The sequence below is a fragment of the Nilaparvata lugens genome, chromosome 7 (genome assembly GCF_014356525.2).
Source record: "Nilaparvata lugens isolate BPH chromosome 7, ASM1435652v1, whole genome shotgun sequence".
NCBI classification, from domain to species: domain Eukaryota; kingdom Metazoa; phylum Arthropoda; class Insecta; order Hemiptera; family Delphacidae; genus Nilaparvata; species Nilaparvata lugens.
In genome coordinates, this window is record NC_052510.1 from 31090218 (window position 1) to 31111812 (window position 21595).

General features: G+C 33.9%; 1 protein-coding gene and 1 long non-coding RNA gene across 6 annotated transcripts; one reads left to right on the forward strand and one right to left on the reverse strand.

The window, feature by feature from the left end:
• Window positions 1-7415: 7415 nt before the first annotated feature.
• Window positions 7416-8498, reverse strand: LOC111051623 (piggyBac transposable element-derived protein 4-like). The gene has a single exon (XM_022338166.2). It carries the CDS (start codon window positions 8496-8498, stop codon window positions 7416-7418), a length of 1083 nt encoding a protein of 360 aa, XP_022193858.2.
• A 2163-nt stretch (window positions 8499-10661) lies between these two features.
• LOC120352364 lies at window positions 10662-19946 on the forward strand. Of its 5 annotated transcripts, none has more exons than XR_005571800.1 (4): window positions 10662-10895; window positions 13715-13802; window positions 17444-17614; window positions 19683-19946. It is a non-coding gene; the product is annotated as an uncharacterized LOC120352364 (long non-coding RNA). The 5 variants fall into 5 exon arrangements; XR_005571799.1 differs by having other exon boundaries at window positions 10690-10895; window positions 17408-17614; XR_005571803.1 differs by lacking the exon at window positions 13715-13802 and having other exon boundaries at window positions 10702-10895; window positions 17408-17614.
• Window positions 19947-21595: the final 1649 nt, after the last annotated feature.

Here is a 21595-nt window from a genome sequence, read left to right on the forward strand (position 1 = left end):
GTAGAGGATAGAGAAATAAATGTGTTTGTAGAGGAAAATGAATTAGACCAAGAAGAGAAAGTAGCATTCTTGGGAATTTTATTGGATAGGAAATTAACATGGCATCCTTACATTGAGAGGATATGTAATAAGATATCATCTGGAGTATTTGTCCTGCGGCAGCTTGCTAGGCTGAATGATAAAAAACTACTGTTAACTGCTTACCATGGACTTATACTATCTCATATTAGGTATGCTATTTTAGTATGGGGTAATTCATCTCAACAAAATATGGACAGGGTGTTTAAGATTCAAAAGAAGGCACTCAGATGCATAGAGAAAGTGAATAGGTTAGACTCTTGTAGGCCTTTATTTAAAAAGCTTGGTCTATTAACTGTGCCATCTTTGTATGTATATGAAGTTGTAATGCATGTGAAAACGAGTGGTGTGATCCAGAATTCAGATGTTCATGAGTATAATACGCGAAACAGAGCAGATTATCATATAATGGGTCACAATAGTAGGTTATTTGAACAAAAACCAGATTATATTGGTAGGAAATTTTATAACAAGCTACCTCAAATCTTGAAAAGTAATGATGATTTGAAGATTTTCAAAAAACAAATTAAAAAATATTTAGTTGATAGAGCTTTTTATAGTGTACAAGAATTCCTTTCAAACCTAAACTAGGTTGAACTACTTAGTGTTAGAATTATTATGTAATAACATGACTTGTCTTATACTCCATGACTGGAGTCTTTAGGACGTAATCTTAAAAAAAAAAAAAAAAAAAAAAAAAAACAAGTGATTTTCTGAGGCCACTGATGCCTATTAATTGTTTTGTTGATGTCTATCTTGACATTCAATTCACTGAGGCCACCGACGCCTATTAGTTGTTCAATTGATGTCTAACTTGACATTTAATTTACTGAAGGCCTATGCCGCCTATATTTTAATGTATTCTATTTGTTGAGCACTAGTTACAGCTCATTGTTATTTATTATTATTCCTTTTGTAAATCATTGTCATTTATTATTATTCCTTTGTAAATCATTAAGATTGAACTTTGCAGCAATAACTTTTCATTATAGCATTCAATTTATATTCACAATTCAGGTTTCATTAATATTACCTTTTCGATTATTGTCAGGCTTCAATGGTCATTAATGTCATTGACCTAATCTCATTTAAATTTTGTATTTCTCTAACGTTTTATCACATGTTGTAATTTTCCCAAGATTTTCCAACTCAGTCTTCCTACAATTGTTTTTTGTATGTGGCCATCTGCCTATTATTATTTTATTATTATTAAATCTTATCTTGTTGATTCATTTAGTCTTTTATTGGCGTACTTACCACACTTCAAGCTATCAGTATTTTTATGCACAGAATTCAAAGATTTATTTTTAGGTATTAATACCAACTATCATTCACAGTCCACTGCCCTGACCTTGGATTCTGTCATGAAAATTGGTCCTCCAGCCCGTTCATTTTTGATCTAGTGTTTACCTAGGATAATTGTTAATTTTTTATTACCCATTTCTTGGTCCATTGAACCTTAGGGTTTCAGTGACCGTGTGCCTAATAGTCTAGCTTGACGCTAATGATTAAGTCCTGCTCTAGAGTATATTTTATTCCATTGTACCTTTGTATGTTTATATTGTTTAATATTAAGCATTCACACACTTGTTTCAAATTTTCAGTACTGGCTGCAACTCAAAGCACGCTGCGACGTGTATGCACCAGCTATCAACTATCTTGTACCCTGAGAGACTGAACCGCACTGAACTGGTCACAGACGGATATTGCGCATTGAGAAAACAACACACGGCAAACTACACCGCCTTGCGAGGGGGGGTTACAAACTGACCGACCAGGAAACTGACCGACCTGCAAAGTGACCGTCCTGAAAACTGACCGTCCTACAAACTGACCGTCTTGCAAAGTGACCGTCTTGCAAAACTGACCGTCCTTATGACGTCATAAGCACCCAGACAGGGGGAACATCAACTGTTCAATGGGAGAGCCGATCGACTGTAAACAGAGATGGCCTTGAAGTTCCTAGCGTTCCACAATTCCACTTTGAATACTTTAAAGTAATGCGCATGCGCTGGATCGACCAATAGAATTTACACCCGCGACTAGCCACTACATTTTAAAGCCTAGGTTTCTCTGAACCACGCAGCGCTACTTGGATGCGCGATGACGTAATCATGCAAAAGTTTGCTGCAGCTATTGCTAGGGAAGTGTTTTCTCTGACTTCACACGCGCAATTCTCTGTAATTCCCTCTGCGTTGCACACTCAAGAATTTTACTAGTAATTCAATTGTTCCAAAAAATAATAATGCTTTAGTTGCCTGAATATGCCTACTAATTATTAGATAGCAAACAATAATTTCGGCTCTAATTTTCATACAAAACTTCAACACCATAGTATAGGTTTCAACTTGATTCAAATCAAATCATTTATTTGCCATACAACAAATACATATTCAAAACGAATAAAAGAAAATACATAATTTTATAAACAGAAGTATAAAATAATAAAATAAAAAGTAAGCATAAATAATACCAAAATCATAATTAGATACTTTTCATTATTGACTCACTTTAAAGTGCTATCTTTTTATTTTCATGCTATCTCAGTCCATATACACTAGACCATTCACTGTCTAGCTTATAATTTCATAATTATCATTGTGCTATTCTCTCATCTCCTAGATATTTGTTCGACTCATACAATATAAAGAAAGCTAACTAAGTAGTTGCTGAATTAGCCACGAAATAAATGTAGGTCTCATTTCGCTGGGGAGGGGGGATACATCCTCATATCCCCCCTGGATACGCCACTGACACAACAGCACAGGACAGAATTTACTCTGATGGACAGTATTAGAGGAGGCTGTGGTTTATAACTGCGCGAGGCCAACTATTCACAGAACAGTACCTCATAAAACAAATGTATTGAAAGCCTAAAATATTCCCTAAACTTGGTATCTTTATCCAACAGATGCCTGGTAATCACAATTCTAGAAAACCCTTCTTATCCCCAGTCAATAAAAAGTTCAATGGGTTTTCATTTACAAAATTCATTAATAGATCATTAGCTACAGGAACGTGTTGGACATCTATGTTGCCTATGACTGAAAATATAATCGCGCGCTGCGAGGTTGCTGTCAGAGAAAACACCCGCTTTTTTTATCACACACGCGTGATTTTCGCGTATCACGGTTGACGGAACCCGCAATAACGCTGCGTGGTTCAGAGAAACCTAAGCTTAAAATTGCTAATACTTTGAAGTAATGCACATGCGTTGGATCGATCAATCAAATTTACAAAAATTGCTAATATTCTCAAGCATGAGCAACGATCAACAAGAACTTATTATGTTATGTTATTTTATGTGTAGACTTGGTTAGACCGAAGTATAATACTAGTAGTTCTGTGAACAGTAACCTCGTGCAGTTTTATAAACCGCAGCCTCCTCATATACTGTCCATCAGAGTAAATTCTATCCTGTCGTGTCGTGTCGGCAAGATATCGGTGTGAAAACGGCTAATGGCTGTTCGGGTTGGTGTATCAAAAATGCTAACATCAAAAGCTAGACATACTGGCAACAGGACAGCCCGAGTTCAAAGCAGAGAAAATTTGAGAGCCAATACTATGGTATTTTAGTTATTAATTGCATGCGTTATTGCACGCAATCAATAGTTCATTTAATAGTGCATGAAAATTGCATTCAATGAGTCACGCAAACAATAGTCTACACAGTTGCTGATTTCTTTCCCAAGTTACATTGAGATATGCGTCATGGCATGCAATTTATTATAATCCACTCGACAGCTGATTTATGATGAATAATTCTATAGTCTGATTTTTACTCTAATATATTGGCGTACGAGGGAAGCGCCTTTTTCCTTTTATATTATCCTTGAAATTTCCAAAAACCTTGTATATAGACTACGTCGACGCGCAATTTGAAAAGGAACATCTGTCAAATTGCATGAAAATCTATTACCGCGTTTCGCCGTAAATGCGCAACACAGGGGTGTACTTACGATTTTATGCAATCCTAATAAATTTGATTAAATTGAACAAAATTTGACAAACATATATTATGATGTGATCATGAGTTTGTCAAGCTCCTGGTAGAGTTTATAAGGACGGCAAAAAATTGTTCATTCAAAAATTGATGTGTGTGTAGTTAGACTTTGGACGTTCGATAAAAATTAGTTAGAATTTTTATTGTACAACCAAAACTTGAAGTAGCTTTTAGACACATCGATTTTATATTGTGGACGTGCATTTTCAATGATTTCCTCCAGCTGCTTGCCAGTAGTAACATATTGCCATTTAAAAGCCAAAACATAGCCTCCCACATATTTTCTCTTACCTTTGAACCAAATAAAATAGAATTTATTAGGTCATGTTTATTTATGACTAGACTGCCTGTTATCAGCCTGCAATGTAAACGCAATGCTGTGACAACGTCCCATGTTCATGAACATCACAATGTCCTACTTTTGTTTCTGTTTGTCTGGTAGGAATAGGCACTCGAAGATGAGAGATACTCCCTAAAGTAGGAACTTTGAATTTTACCCATTGAATAGTCAATATTGTAAATAAGGATATTTATTTAAAATAACTCTTATTCTTTTGAAATACAAAAGTTTTTTAAGTAGCCTGATTTGAAAAAAATGTCGTAATTAGTTTGCGTTTTATTTTTGGTTCAAAATTTTTCTTAATAACTCAATATTTTCAAGTTCTGAGAGTTTATTGAATGTCATCATTCTATTATATTCGGTTTTTAATCAAATCAAATTCAAAATTTTTAGTTTTATTTCTGGATTGAAAAAAGGACTCAAATCAATTCAAGAAGATAGCATAACCTATAATTCTTATTGATTCATAATTCTACCTTCATTGTATTATCATTCAACCCATCATCATCACCTAGGCTTAAAATACTTCTAGAAATACGCCTTGTAAAATAATAAATAAATTAACAGGATTGGCTCGTCAAGTGCTTCAAAGGCCTAGAAATCTTTCTAGTTTGATCATCGTATGACTTGTTTATCAATAATCACCTCGGTCGGTTCTTCTAAAGTTGCGTTTATACCAAAGTTATTAACAAAATTTTTTTTTCCGTCCTTATAGATTCTATTACATTAAACGGATCTTGACAAACACATAAGCACATCATTTGTATGATAAGTTACAGTATGTTCAATCTAATAGAATCTATAAGGAAGGAAAAATAAAAATTTTGTTAATAACTTTGGTGTAGACGCATCTTTAGCTAGGCACTGAAAAGCCTTCCAACGAATACCACCAAATAGTAGCAAAGCTGCCTTAAATATTACTAACAATATTTATGATATGAATTATGGAATTATCTGATACTTTCATTAAACATAGGATGTCTAATCTGGCAAGTCGAGCAGTTTATTCAGAACCAGTTATTGCAGATTCGGCTCATAGTTTCCAATACATATGATTGACTCTTATTGGTAGAAATACTGTATATTTAACTTTGAATATAATATTTTTAGGCTACCCTTTTGAAAATGAATATTTCTACAAATTTTGAATTTTATTTGGGAAGCTTTCAATTGTAATTAAGAATTGTGAATTGTAATTGAGAAATAGTAAGATGTAAGTTACATGGGAAGTTGTTAATTGAAGATTGGAAAATATTCCACTTGTCCAACGTCACATTCCATACTTGCATTCTTTGCATGAATTTTAATTCAGATTTAATTTTAATAAGATCAACTGGATTTTCAACAGAAATTTCTGACTAACATTTATCTTATTACCGTATCTCAAATTGAATTCATACTTTCTCAAATACAATTCACTATTCTTAATATTACATGTTGTGATAACTTCTAAAATACGAATGTCTATTCTCAATTATTAGGCTACAATTGATACTTTCTTGAATCAAGTTTGAAAAGGTACCTATAGATTATCTCAAGTCTGGTAGCCTATAGGTAGGCTAATACCTACACATTTATTATCAATTCAACCAGATTTTAGCGAATACTTAGCCGTGATAAAAAATAGCCATTTAATAACAATAATAATGCTTTTATTAAATCAAGAGCTTTTACAAACACAATTTTGTAATAATTTTGAGTCAATACAATATAAAATACCTTTAACCCTCCGTTAGGCGCGTGGTTTCTCAAAACATGAATAGGCGCATGGGGTACAGCTGTACCCCAAGATTAATATATTCATCAAATCATCCTGTTGCTTGACACTTTATTGAATATAACAACAATAGGTCTTTTCTACAACGTTTCTAAACTACTCTACACAGTTATGACTTGAATAAAAAAGTTAGCCATGACCATATTGTACAGAGTTTGAAAATGTAATCGTCCATGAATTTGTGTCTTAATTTCTTTTCCAATGTTCAGGCTTCTGAAACTATTTTTTTTTCAAGGTAACAAATAATTACAAACAATTAATTCCATTAACAATTTATTTCTCAAGCCGAATTCATGAGATTTACATATTAATTTCATTATTTATACAAGTAATAAACTAATATATATATACTGTATATATAATCGACAAAAAATCTCAGCCATAAGAAAAATGTCAAGTTGTGTTTATATGGCTTGTATCAAATCATAACAAATGGGAATTGAATGAATTACATCATGTTTATCATGTTAAGTTGAAAAAAAATACATAATAATTATGGTAATGAAAAAATAAGGTGAGGTAAGCATCTGTAAAATGTCTCTAGAAGCAATCCCTACAAACAGTAAATGAATGTTCAGCACATACCTTGAGAGCACACTTGTCACAATTTTTTCTTGATTTTCGATCCTTTTGTCTTGGACACAAATGACAGCGACCAATGGCATTGTTCTGTCTTTGTTGAGGCCCATCTGGTATTATCCCTAGAAGCTCCTTCCCTCTCTTCTTCAGTTGGACTGGAAGACCATCGATTTGACACCTCCTTTCAATTTGTGGCTTGATGAGTTCCCAGGCAACCTTTTGAATGAACTCAGTTCTTGACAATTTTTTTGCTGTCCGTTGATTGAACTTGTACACACAAAGTGCATTTATTGAAGAAATGTTCATGAGATCAAAAAATATCACCATAGGCCATCTCCTAGTGTTCCTTGCAACATTGTACTTCGCACACATTTGATCAACAACATCCACACCAATTTTGGTTTTATTGTAAAATGTAATAATTTCTGGTTTTTGTTTTGGTCCAGTCTCGTCGTCAATTTTATCGTCGTCATGCATTGTTGATAAGAGTATCACAGCTTTGTTGGGTTTAGGACAGTATGAAACAAGCGTCTTCTTCTTATGGAATGCAAACAGAGAAGAATTAATTTGTCGATCTCTACAAGGCCGCAATTCATGAGGGACACCAACACGTCTGGATTTTATAGTGCCAACAACCGTCAGTTCTTCTCTTTCAATAATTTCTCAGCCAATGATACCGATGTAAACCAGTTGTCGATGGTCACATTTCTATTAGTACTTGAGATTGGTTCCACCATTCTCATTGTCACGTCCTCGGAAGAGTTTGATGTTTTGTATGGACCATTGGGCTGAGTCCCAGCATAAATTTCCAAGTTTACGGTGTACATTGTTTTTGCACACACAAGGGCATACACTTTTATACCATATCTGGCAGGTTTTTTTGGCATATACATACGAAATGGGCATTTTCCTCGAAACGCAATCAATTGTTCATCAACTGTACAAAATTCGCTTGGTGTGAAAAAAGTTTGAAAATTTTGAATGATTAGTTCAAACAGCTCTCTTATTGGGGCTAACCTGTCGATTTCCCTCCGTTGCTGACGATCTCTGTAGTCATCAAACCGCAGACAACGCATAAGAAAATGAAATCTTTTTTCACTCATGGCAAGATAGCAGCATTCAACTCCTGACCCTTTACTGTTATCCCAAATGAACTTGGTTTTCTTCCTGCTACTTCCTAATGCCCCAGAAATAAACAGAATTCCAAGAAAAGCACGGATTTCTACATCATCAGTCATTCTTGCATCTCTATCCCTTTGAAATTTCTCCCTGATCAAGTTAATATAGATGTTCGTTGAAGTCACTATAAGTCGGATCAATTTATCATCCATGAACAAATTGAAACATTCAATTTCAGAAAATTTTTCCCTAGCCTCTCCTTTAGTTCCAGGAAGTCTTACAATTATGTTTTCTGCCCTGGTGCGCACATTTCTTGGTAGTGGGGGACTTTTCGCCCATTTCATAACATTCCTATCCTTATCTCTCACCAAGTACACATTTGCAAGAGGAACATCGTCACCGTCGTCTTCATCAATGTCCAAACTCTCCTCATCAGGCTGTTGAACTGCTTCTTCTGCATCGGAATCGTGGATCTCCTCCTCCACAATATCTTCTTCGCCATCATCACTATCATTTTCCACGAAATCATCCTCATCTGATGACTCTTCTTGAAAAAGTTCATGAATAAGTGCATCATCACACAATCGTATGCGTTTTGCCATAACGGAACACAAATAGGCGCGCGGGGTTCACCTGTACCCCAGAGCAATTCAAACTAGAATATCAAGACAATCAATACTCCGTGACGTTTGAGACACACTGATCTTGTAGCTGGAGAACTGGTTTGAAGGTACTCTAGCGCTCAACTAATCCTAGCGGCAGGGTGGGGAGTTACTGAGTAAACAAAACTGTCTGGGGTACAACTGTACCCCGCGCGCCTACCGGAGGGTTAAATAATAACTTTTCCACTGAGTAAACTGAATTCCATTCAATCACAACAATGTATGAAAAAGGATTGTCTGTTTCATTGTTAATCATGACTAAGTGCCAAGAGCCGGTTAATTTTAATTGTGATTAATTCCAGGAGAGCCAATCAGACAAACCGTATTATAAAAAATGCCTTCTCTGATTGGTTCTTGTGAAATAATCACGGTTAAAATTTAGCCGGCTTCTGTGCAACTGACATTAATTAGAAGTTATTATTAATATAAAATATATCAATCGAATATGAGAAAAATAACATTGATTTAGAAAAAATCATCAGTCTGTAATAATTATTTTAGTAAAAATAGAATTGCTATCACCCGATTTCATTCTTTAGCCTACCTATTTTTCCATTTTTTTTAAATAATGCAATGTTTCCAATACCGGTGACATAGCCTATTAAAATTACGCCAAAGATAAGGCTAAATCAGCGTTTTGAAGTGCATTATCGTATTTCGAAAATTACACAAGGTACATCTAATTGAAATTTTGTAAAGTTTATAACAAGATAAGCAATGCAATTATTACTGATAAAAATGTACTAGAATAATAATTTATTAAGAAAGTAAAACCGGTGATTAGGTTAGTGATTAGTTTCCATAATAGGCCTACATTTTTTATTCACAATAAATTATTTCAAGCTGCCGTACTACTAACAAAGAATTTACTTTATTATTGTAGCTACAATACATACGGCCTATCTAAATAAAAACTGTTGATTGAAATAGTCTTCTACATAATTTATTTTAGACCTTAATACAAATAAATGTAAAAATGATTCAAACTTTTCTATTAGCTAGCTCTACATAACGTATTGTTTTAAATTATATTCATATAGGTATTTTAAGTTTTAAATCAGTTACCTTTGATTTGTAACTTGAAGTGAGTTCTAATAATAATAAATAATTATAAAATGTATAACGCACTGTAAAGTGTAAGCATGTAAGCAGTAAGCAGTGTTAAAATAAACATAACCTTTAAACCGTGAAGTGTAAAGTTTATACAGAGTGGAAACGTGGAACGATCCTATCGTTCAAGTCCACTCAAGTTTATTTTTGTCTACATTTTTGACTGTCGACCAGCTCACCAGTTGAACAACTTATATTCACCCGCTGATGACAGTCCGACTGTTCTTATGACGTCATAAGGACGGTCAGTTTACAGAACTGTCACTTTGCAGGACGGTCAGTTTGCAAGACGGTCAGTTTGTAGGACGGTCAATTTGCAGGTCGGTCAGTTTTTAGGTCGGTCAGATGGTATACACCCCCTTGCGAGCTCGCTACTTGACTCGCCGCACAGCAAGCTTGATACAACTTGCCTCAAACGCACAGGTGTGCCTCTCTGCGTACTGGACCAGCGCCGAAAGTTGCTTGTTGGTGCAGCAATCGCATTGCTACAGTGGGGGCCGCGGAATTGGGAATATCTGGAACTCAAAATATCAATGTTAAATGTCCTATGCTTGAAAACTGTTGCTGGGTGGAACTCCGAATATTTGTCAGACAGCGGAATTGGAAATATCCGGAACTCGAAATATGTTGCTAGGCGGAATTGGGAGTATCTGGAACTCAAATTACTTGTTTGGCAGATGGCGGAATTGGAAATATCTGGAACTCAAAATATCGGTGCCAAAGTGGGAATACTTGTAATGTGTTTGTCTTTGAGAAATGGTTCAAGTCTGACTTATTTTCTAGAATGATATGGACTTTTGGACCTGGTTTGTCGTTCTTTTTCAATTATATACTATTCATATGATTTGCGATTGTACCAAAAAATAAGTAGAAGTAATTTAATATTTTCCAGATAATATAATATTTTATAATAAAATATAATACGTACATATCTATTATTTTTTAGAAAATTTAATATGTCTTCAATATAATAGCATCAAGTTTATAGGTTATGTTATGCATAATATAATAATTAATGTACATGTACAAATTACGTACATTTGCATTTTGCAACAGAAACAGCTTCTTATAGAGTATTGTTTTACAGGCTAATCTTTTTTTATGTAATGTATTCAAATGTAATTATAATTAGGATTGGGATAATACAAAAATATACTTTTTGCTTAGTGATAAACTTATCTATTACATTGTGACAGAATTTGGTTTCTCAATAATTCTCATCCTGAGGTAAGTTTAATGTGGACTAAGTTACTAAGATTGAAAATATTATTTTAAAATAGCAAATTTAATTTATTAATAATAGGCTAGCAACTTTTATTAATTTATTTGTTCTATCATTAGAATACTTGAATAATATTAGAAGTAGGGGTACTGAATAGGCTAAATATATTTAGACCTAATTCCCTATTGTGAGATATTTATGAATTTCATCTTCTTTTAAATACTGTAGTTAGGTTACTGCATCATTTATTCAATAAATTAAATAAAAAAGGATTTGCTAACATAAGTGATTTACATGTAGGCCTACTGCAGTCAGGCTACTTGTTGGAAAATCCATTTAGAGAAATGATTCAAGATTAAGCTTAGAGTGGTTTAGCCAAATGTGGATTGTTTTAGAAAATAAAGTTTTTCAGTAGTCTATTTTATAGAAAGTTTTCCATTAACCAAATTATAAACTGAATGAAATTCAACCAGACTCACTGAAGCCCTAGAGCTGATTGGATTGGTTGTTTGAAGCTAATTTATATACGGTACTCAGACTACTGTAATTTGTAGCATCATAGAGAAACAATAGCATAAAAAACAGCTCATGGTGTTTAATTTAATGGTTTAGTATAGGGCTCTTATGTTGTAAATTTCACTGTTAACTCAAGCCGCTGGTATTTTTGCTTTATATTAACTCAATATAAATATAATAACTCTGGTACTATGAGGTCCACCTAATGGCAGCATTTGATAAACATTGGTGTTGCTATTCTTGTCTATCATTTGACAAATCAAATTTGCTCTATCCTCATGTTGCTTCACATGATTGTTTTTTTACAATGTAAAAATAGACCTAATTAATTAGACCTTACAAAAAGATTTAATTTAAATCATGAAAATTTATGAATTACTAATTGAATAATATATTTTCTTGACGAATAAAATATTATTTATTATTATTATTATTAAATAGAATGCACATTTAATATTAGGTTACATCAGATATGTTATTCCGAATCAGCTATTCACTATTATAGGAGCCAGTGGCAATACAGGAAATCGGCAACGCAGTTGTCCTATCTTTTCTACTGGCATTATAGCATTGACCTAAAGCCTTGTACACACGTCCGTACAGATTCGCGCGAACAATCGTATGTACATATGCCTCAACATTCACTGTACGTCCTTGTGGACGCGATCCACGTATGCCTCAGCATTCAAAAAGCTATCTGATTTGCAGACGACACGAAGACATGGTAGATGTAGATTTTCCACAACATGACAACAATGGCGTCATTCCATCATTGAAGATAGTTATCACAAATTGCAGCAGTAACATTTTATTTCAATGACTTATATAATAAAATCAAAAATAAAACTTGACAAACGATGTTGGTGGGTTGAACGATTGTAGGTTGAAGTAAGGAAATAAATTGCTACATGACATAATATTGGCAATTCAATCTTTCTTAGGTTGTCAAAACATTATGTTGTTAATATACTGAATCTAATTCAACTAGTTATCTAAACAAAAAATGATATCATCATGAGGGAAGCAATAACTCCACAAGAACGATTGGCTCTAACTTTGAGATTCTTGGCATTAAGCGATTCATTTGTTGGTTTCCAATATCTATTCAGAATCTCAAAAAAAGAAAAATTCTACAATAATTCCAGAAGTTTTGATGACCTAATCAAAGCACTTAACACTGTCTCACAAAATTGACAGTCTTCTTTAAGGAAATTAGCCATAATTGAATCAAATACTAAATTGCTGCCCATTTTAAACTAACTCTGCTCATACACATGACAAAACAAGATTCTCCAAAAGATTAGCTTCAAGATTTACCTTCAAGGGAATACTAGTTCAAAGTTTGAATAAATCTCTCTATAGATAGCCTAGCTATCTAAAACGTATAATATCATATTGAAGATTACAATTTTAATTAACAACTCTGATTGATAACATGAAACAAACACAAGATGATTTGATAGCCACAGTAAAATAATATTTGAGCTATACTTTCTTTCAGGAACCCTGTAGAGAAGCTTTTTTCACTTAAATTATGCAGTTCTAAATTTGTTAATCATGATACGAATTATATACTCCATGCATGTTTCTATTTAAATATTTGACAATCCACATATCCTACAAAATTACAAAAATCCTACAATTTACAATTAGTTATTGGATCACAATTTGATTTGTCATTCATTAACCCAATTCATTGGAATTAGGTTATGACGCCTTCAATGTTTACGTTTTGCCTCACCCGTATGGCAAAATCGCGTCCACACGTACATTCAATGCTCGCCCGAGGCGCCTTTGAGCACGCCAAAATACCGACAGGGTTCCGGTTCGCCCACATGCCTCAGCGAACAGTGTCCACACGTGCGAATGCAAGCCCATACACGTATGCTCACCCGAGGCAAACGTACGTGTGTACACCGTTTAACTATAAGCCTACTTGAATGAATGAATTTATTTGCCAAAAACAAGATACAAACATAAAAATTAAGGAAATGTTAATCTATTTAATTAGAATTATAACAAAATGATATCCTTATTTATGATAATAGTATTAATAAATTAAGATTAAATTTATGCTCACATGCATGAGTACAGTAGGTGAGGCAAAAATACCTGCAGAAGGAAGATTCCTTGTTTGCCAGTGTGACTCGTATAATCAGCTGTACTTAAGTATCGCTGTATTTATTTACCCTCTTTGAATGAGTAGTTCTCATTTGATCGCCAACTTTTTTCATGCTAATGTTAAATTTAATATTATACAAAAGTTTTCCTTATAAATTAACTTGAACTTATTATTTATATTTTACAGTGCCAAACTGATCAACTGCATCCTAATGGAACGTTCAAGATGTGATTAAGTAACTGATACGGTTGTTGCAATAATTATTTTTGACCAAGTAAGTAAACAATTCACCATGAAATGGAATTTTTGCTTTTGCTCCAAATCAGTATGGGCTGGGACACACAGAGAACAATCTGCGGGAAGCGGTCAGAGTGGCCTTCATCTATATTTTAGATATTCATATTTATAACCTGCTAAGACCTCTCTGATTCCTGTCTGCAGATCGCTGTGTGTGTGTCCAAGCCACAAAGTTTTATAAATATTGTGCGCTACCCACTTGGAAAACATTTTACAGGTGACATTTTTGTACTGTTTCGATTTGGATACTATCAAAAACAACTTGAATATGGTAATTTTAAAAAATCGATTTAATTTACTTAGAATTGATTTTCTGAGAAATCAAATATGTAATGAGACAGGCAATACTTTCTTGATCCTTTATACTTGTTTTCATCCCTCTGGAAACGCTGCTGCATTGTGGTCGTCAGGCTAGTTTAACGGTAATACGGTTTGAATTCAGTACCGAATAGAAACCGCATAGAACCGAACGCCTATTTGACACTTGACTCTAATAAATTCCATCAGGTTTCAATTCGTTGCTAGCGAGAGGCTACTTTCACACACTTTCGGTTCGGTTCGGTTCGTTTCGTTTTTGGCGAATTCCTATAAGTGTGAAGCGATGATTCGGTTTGAATTCGGTACAGAATAGCAACCGCATAGCACCGAACGCCCCCTCGACACGAATAGGTTTTATCATATTCGAATTTGTTGCTAGGGAAACAGGAAGAAACAAAGTCTTCTACACACGCTGGCCTTTTTTGTTTTTATTTTAACCTGATATCGTGATTATCTGTTTCAAAATTTCCCAAGTCAAAATCATATGGTCAATTCAATTCTGTTAGTTCACAGGAACATTTTTTTCTCAATGAATAGTTTGCCAAAAAAATATGAAAGATATAAATTAAAACTCAGGGAGAATTTTTTTCCACGAATATTATATGATTTCATCAATGGAGAGAAGAGATGAAGTTTATATAATACCATGTGTCAAAACAAGGAACAAATTTTCAATTTAAAAAAATTATCTCTAAACATCCAAAATTAACATAATCAAAAAGAAACTATTCAAATAATTCACAATTTTTAATTAACTTTTAGGGTCGGTTTCCGAGCTCGGGATTTAGCTAAGTTCTAGACTTTAACTGGCTTTAAACTCTGGAGTCAGAAAATTGGCTTTCCGAGTCAGAGCGTTGACGTAGTCGAGGACTTAAATAGACTGTGTAGTTTAGAGATCACGTTAGACCCTGGAGTATGTAATTTCGCTTTCTGAGTGAAGGGCTTTTAAGTCCTGGACTTAAAACAGCGTGATTTTAAACCCTCGACTGGGGTAGGGTTTAAATTCAAGTTCTAGACTTAACTGAGCAAACACAACTCAGTTAATGTTTTGGAGAAGATAAAAAGCCAAATAATTGTCATGGAATACAGTTTTTTTTTCAAAACAAATACGTTTTCAAACTCAGTAGCCTAATTAAATTTTCATTCATAATCACTGGTTAGGATCAATGATCAATAATAGCATAACGTAAAATGAAATGTTTATTCATTCACCTTTCAAAGGTTTTGCTTTGAATAGGCCTACAAAGAAATCGAAACGTATTTTCACAAAATAGTTTGGAGAGCATGCTCATTTGAATTATCCCGCTGCAATCAGCTGTTTCCGTTTTGCTATAATGCCAACAATACAACAGCAAAATATTGTGAATTTCCCTCATGTTTACTGCGTTAAAGTCCTGGACTCAAATAAGTCGAGAACTTGATAGACTCCGGAGTTTAGAAGATAAAATCGTGACTCAGAAAGTCAATTTAGACCCGAGAGCTTATTTTAGTCCTAGACTCTGTAAGTCCAGAACTTATAGATCCCGAGCTCGGAAACCGGCCCTTAGTCTAGAACTTGAATTTATACCCTACCCCAGTCGAGGGTTTAAAATCACGCTGTTTTAAGTCCTGGACGATTTTTGATAAATCCTTGACTTGGAAAGAGGCGAGAATCTAATTCAAGTCCTGGACTTATAAGCCCTTCACTCAGAAAGCGAAATTATAAACTCCAGGGTCTAACGTGATGTCTAAACTCCAGGGTCTATTTGAGTCCTCGACTACGTTAACGCTCTGACTCAGAAAACCAATTGACTACATCTTATTTTGAAACTGACACCAGAGTTTAAAGCCAGTCAAAGTCTATAACTTGGCTAAATCCCGAGCTCGGAAACCGGCCCTAAATTTTTGTTGTTCAAGAAATAACATCTTACAATTTAACACCAGCTGTTATATTTAAATATGATGACCTGTGACCTGTGAAAATCCAAACACAACTGTTTTTGAGAAGAAAATACCTAATTAGAACCGTACGAATTAAAACCTGACATGTATGAAAGCCTCATTCGTTTTCGGTAACGAACCGAACCGAATGCGTGTGAAGCGTCAGAATAAGCCTCGTCGACAGAGTGGTTGTCATGGTGTGGGTCTGTCTACCCGCTAACTTTTCAGGGTCTTCTTCAACGTGTCCTCTTTCTATGCTTCGTACAGTAGCTGCAACCTTGTTCAATATTCTTTTGCTCAATAATTCAGGCCTATTCCTGGCCAAGGTTGAAGTCACTTCCACTACATGGATCAATTTTGCTTGTAGATCTTTTTATAGTGATGAGTTTCTTAATTCATTGTGAACATTTGTGGTTCCCATTCCACCATTAAGGCTGATTCCAGGATAAACATTGCAGGCAGAGTCAAAATGAGGCCACAAAGGTTGAAATAGTGGTCTACAATGAGCAACTATATTGAATAATGAATCCTCAAAGTTTCATGAATTTATTTACTCCCAATTCAGCAATGGATCGGATCTCACCCAAGATTTAAACTATATATCGCAAAAAGTAAAAATTATGAATTGAGTTTTCCCTTGTGATGTGCTTCATTTAGTGAGACCGATGGTATCCAAATCGGAATAGCCTTCTTTGAAAAATGTTACCATAAAAAGTTTTGAAAAGCGTGATGCACAACCTTAAGTTATCATTCTTATCAAACATGCACCTGCCACTCCCACTAAACTGTTGATGTCTTGCTCAAGTGACTCCACTGAATATATTTATGAATACCGACTAGCATAAACTAACTTATTGCCTAAGCACAAAGCAGGTTCAAAAACATCACATTCATATTAGGTGTACTTCGTCTACTTGAGCCTACGTTTATTTATTATAATTTTGTACCAATTTTCACTTAGATAAGACTAAAACTACCATAATTTTATCTTTGATAGATTAACTATAACAATTTTAACATGTCTAGCTATTATGCTTATCAACTCATAAAATATTTTGTATGCAACATCAAAATAATTTAATATTTTATGTTCGCAAGTTTAATATTGATATTTAATGTGTTTTTAAGAGCATTCTAAAAGAGATATATAGAGAAATTGATGTTTTTCTAGCTCAAAAATGTAAACTTGAATCGTGAAATGTGAAGAAAATCATACATTGACAGCCTATCATTTGCATTTGAGCATGTTCCTACTGCTGGCAGCAAATAATAGGATAATAATATATATATTTTAAAATATTGAATGCTGGGATTATAATATTAATCATACGTTTATTATTACAGATTGAATCCACAAAATAATTGAAGAAATGGTTTCAGATGATTACGAACAAGCGCAGCTATCTTTGGAGAGGTAATGCACCTACTGATATCCCGTGATAAGAACTTGGGAGAGATTTAGTGAAAACCTGGAGAACGGCCACTTAGCTCACAAATCTGAGCTGTTCACATAAAGCTGATATTTGTGACAGCCATTGTAGCTTTAATCATGTAAGTAAACACTCGATCATACTATAATTTTCAATTATTTGTATCAATTAACTGCGCCCGGTTCTACTCAGGATAACAAAGGCACAGGTTTCTTTGTTTAAACTACAACAGTAGGCCTACTATCACCGACAGGAGTCGAGTCGGAGCACGGGAGCAGTGGTAGCGGACGGTCGTGTTTCGAGGAGCGCACATAACATAAACCGTTTCTTGTTTATGCCTTTAGAAATATTTTTTCATCGTAGATCTTGTCCATAACCTAATAACTTACTTTATTAATTTATTCTTTCAATTAATACGTAATAATCTTTCTAATAATAACTCATCATTAATAACATCAGTAATAAAATCGGTATTGTACCTCTTAAAGTCTACTAAAGTATTTAGTACTTGTCTCTCTATTTGAACTTATTAGTTGCGAATTCATTCATCAGTAACCATAATCAACCAACTTAGCTGTATTAAACTGTATTGAATCGTAAATTATCTCTTTATAAATTGTAGGTTCGAATTACTCTTACTCATAATATTAATATATTTTTTATCCATCCAGGAAATTGAATAAACTAAATTTTTATATATCTGATCATTACCAATAAATATTTTACTGTATAAATTCATTACCGTATAATCGGATACAGGCCATTAAACCTTAAATAAAATGAAAAATAAATAAAACAGGAGTTCTACTATTTTTCTCTTTGGGAGGATGGTGGGAGTGTTTACCGCTACTCCTGGAAACAATTCGTCCACTAGCATCCGTCATAATGGTCATTGAACACAACTTATTTGTACATCTATATGAGATTTGTCCCTTCTGGGATACGTAGCTTTTTCGAAATTTGAATTCGTCAACCCACATTAAACCATCCATTACACTAAAGTCTGCAGTCAGACTATTTCGTTCTGAATTAGTCATATTTTGATGAATAAAGCAAGTAAACAGCAAAACAAAAAAAAACTTAAATTAGCCAACAGATTATCATGCAAGCAAGCTAACACATATTTATATTTTTAATACTAATATACTAATCTTGCATCCTATAAGCCTATTTCAATTCTTACAGCTCATGAAAAATTAATTCAGTAAGATTATTGTTATAGTTGAGCGTTAAATATTCCACTAGGTAATTGGTATCAGGCATGTCACACTTAACTTTATTTTTTGAATCATTAAATTTATCTGACAATCAATATTTTCATTTATATCTCAATACGGACTTCCTATGTGCTTAGTCATGCAGCATTTATTATTCCGAAAACATATTCCTTCTCAATCAATTAGTAGTATATCTATCATTAAAGTGTTGGATTAAATAAAATAGATAGGTAAATCAGTGTTCCAAAGATGAATTTAATGCGTTCATAGTTGTTGATTGTCAGTAGATGGTCCAGAAAATACGCGATATACGATGAATCACACAGAATTCCATATTATTTCCATCTTCCATTTTAGGATGAATATAAGCTGAGCTAAATTCAAAAAATTGTAAATTATTCTGTCATTCTTCAGTAATTAATGAATGCAATATGAACAACTCTCTTTCATGAGGTGAATCATTTTTTCCAACATTTTCCAGTTTCTCAATGATAGGGGAGTTATAATTATTTGTATAGGTCTTCTAAGGAACCATTATCTTCAGCTGGTACCAATCAACTAAACTTCAACTCCAAACCACCGTATTAATACCAGTATACAATTTATAAGTCTATTACAGCTGTTAACTTTAAAAGCTAAATCATATTATCACAACATGATCTTCAATCATGATCATCTTCCCGTTCATCGGTAGCCGCTGGGCCGACAATTTTGGAAACATAGGTCTGTAGAATGGATTAATAGATAATTGTTATTAGTCCCCCTATCAAAATTTCTATTCAGAAACCATCCCCAATATTCACACAACATATTCCTAAAGTTTCATGCCGTTCTGTCAAGTAGTTTTTAAGTCTATAGGGAACAAACAAAGTAACAAATTAACACATAGTCATTTATATATATATATATAGATTATTTCTCTCTTACATAATTATCTTTCTGTTGTTTCCACTTATTTTTTTTCTGTTACAGTTTCTCGATTGATCAAAGCACCACAGACTGCATCGTTCGTCACCTCTGCCTTTAAGCGCGTTATCACCTACTCCAATAAGCCACCCCAATATCCTTAATAAGCAATAGAAGTTCTTATCGACTGTGTATGACTCATTAATATCCATGTTCTGTATAAATTTATGTGATAGGCCTACTGGTATTAATGTTGATGTACCGTAATGTTTTTTGCTCATGTATAATTGATAATAATACATTAAAAATAAATATAATGTTAAATTATTATTGTTGGTTTTTATTGAACGAGCGTTAGCGAGTTCTCACTTTTGACTTACTGAGGGCCAAAGTCGTCCGTCTGTTTGTATGCTCTGCAATAACTTTAGAAAGAATTGACCAATCAGTTTCAAATTTTAAACACGTATTCTTCAAACCTTTTTACAGGTCAAGTTACAGGTCAGTTACTTTTTACAGGGACACATACTACCGCACCGCGCCAGCACCGTCACCGTGTTTGTTGCCCGCGCCGTCACCGCGGGCTAGTTCAGACTAGTTCAGATTACTTTTCGACGGTGAAGGTGCGGCCTCGTTTAAGGCTGTTCGGTACACTTTTTATTATTTGAATTGGATAATATTTTTTCAATATAATTGTTAAGATCATTATAAGAGTGAGAAAAAGTGGCAACTGAAATTTTCAAGTGGTATAATAAGCGAGTTATGGGTTGTAGAAGTGCTAACTTTCCAGATTCCGTTTTCTTTCCAGATCATAAACGGTTTCGACTATATTATTAGAACTTCTCTTGAAATTTTAAAAAATTATTCTTTCCAAACTAAAACATTTTATTCCCCATTTCGTTCATAAATAAAAAAGTAACATTTTTTGCAAATTCGATAACTTGTTTATTTTGGCATTAATCGCTAAAAAACGCATATTAGAACAAAGCCAATGATATACTGAATGTATAAAAAAACTCCAATGGAAAATTCAAAACCGTTTATGATCTGGAGAGAAAACAGAGTTTAGCACTTCAACAACCCATAACTCGCTCATTAGACCACTCAAAAATTTCAGTTGCCACTTTTTCTCACTCTGATAATGATCTTAACAATTATATTGAAAAAGATTATTCAATTTAAATAAAAATAAAAAGGTTTACCGAACAGCCTTAATATAGAGAGTAAAAAACTTATTGAAGAGACACAGAATTATTCAGTTTTGTACGATCAAAGTGATGAGAAATATGGTTGAACGGAGAAATAAGTTGAAGTAAAAGTAGAACCAAATACGTTGAGCCAAAGGTATTATAGACATAATATAATAAATAATTAAATAAACAACAATAAGGCACCCGTGACTGTGTCTTGAATTTTAAATTTAAAACTAATTACTAGTAGATGCAGAAGGTAACAATTTTATTGCAGATATATAGTATTTTCGAAACATGACTGATGGTATTGTTAGGCACTGAAATATATACCAGCACTATGATTCTCATTTTCTGTGTCTACAGGTAATTAGTTAAAAATTGAAATTATAAATTCAATTCAGATGTAACAATATTATATTATATTAACAACATTAGTTTAACACATTCAGAAATCAGACCGCAGTAGCACTACAGAATTGAGACACTGCTGTCGCTCGGATATGTGTGCTCTCCCACCGCCATTACCGTGTCGTGGGCTTAGCTCGGCCGTACGTCGGCGCGGTCTCGGTGCGGTTATATTTGTACCGGCCTTATGTCTGCACACAGGCGTTTGCTTTTTTCTATGACTGCCTGCTGCTCCGTGCGTTTGCCTTAACACATATGGCAAGATGAAATACAAAAGGTTGCAAACAAGTTTGGTTATCAGTGTACTATAAATATCGGGGACCGAGCTTAGCTCTGGAGTACAAAAGCATATAAAATGTATTACGAAAAAATAAATTATAATAA

What these genes read in the sequence shown, in the direction of transcription:
- LOC111051623 (XM_022338166.2), bottom strand. Translation starts at nt 8,498, where the DNA reads ATGGCAAAACGCATACGATTGTGTGATGATGCACTTATTCATGAACTT.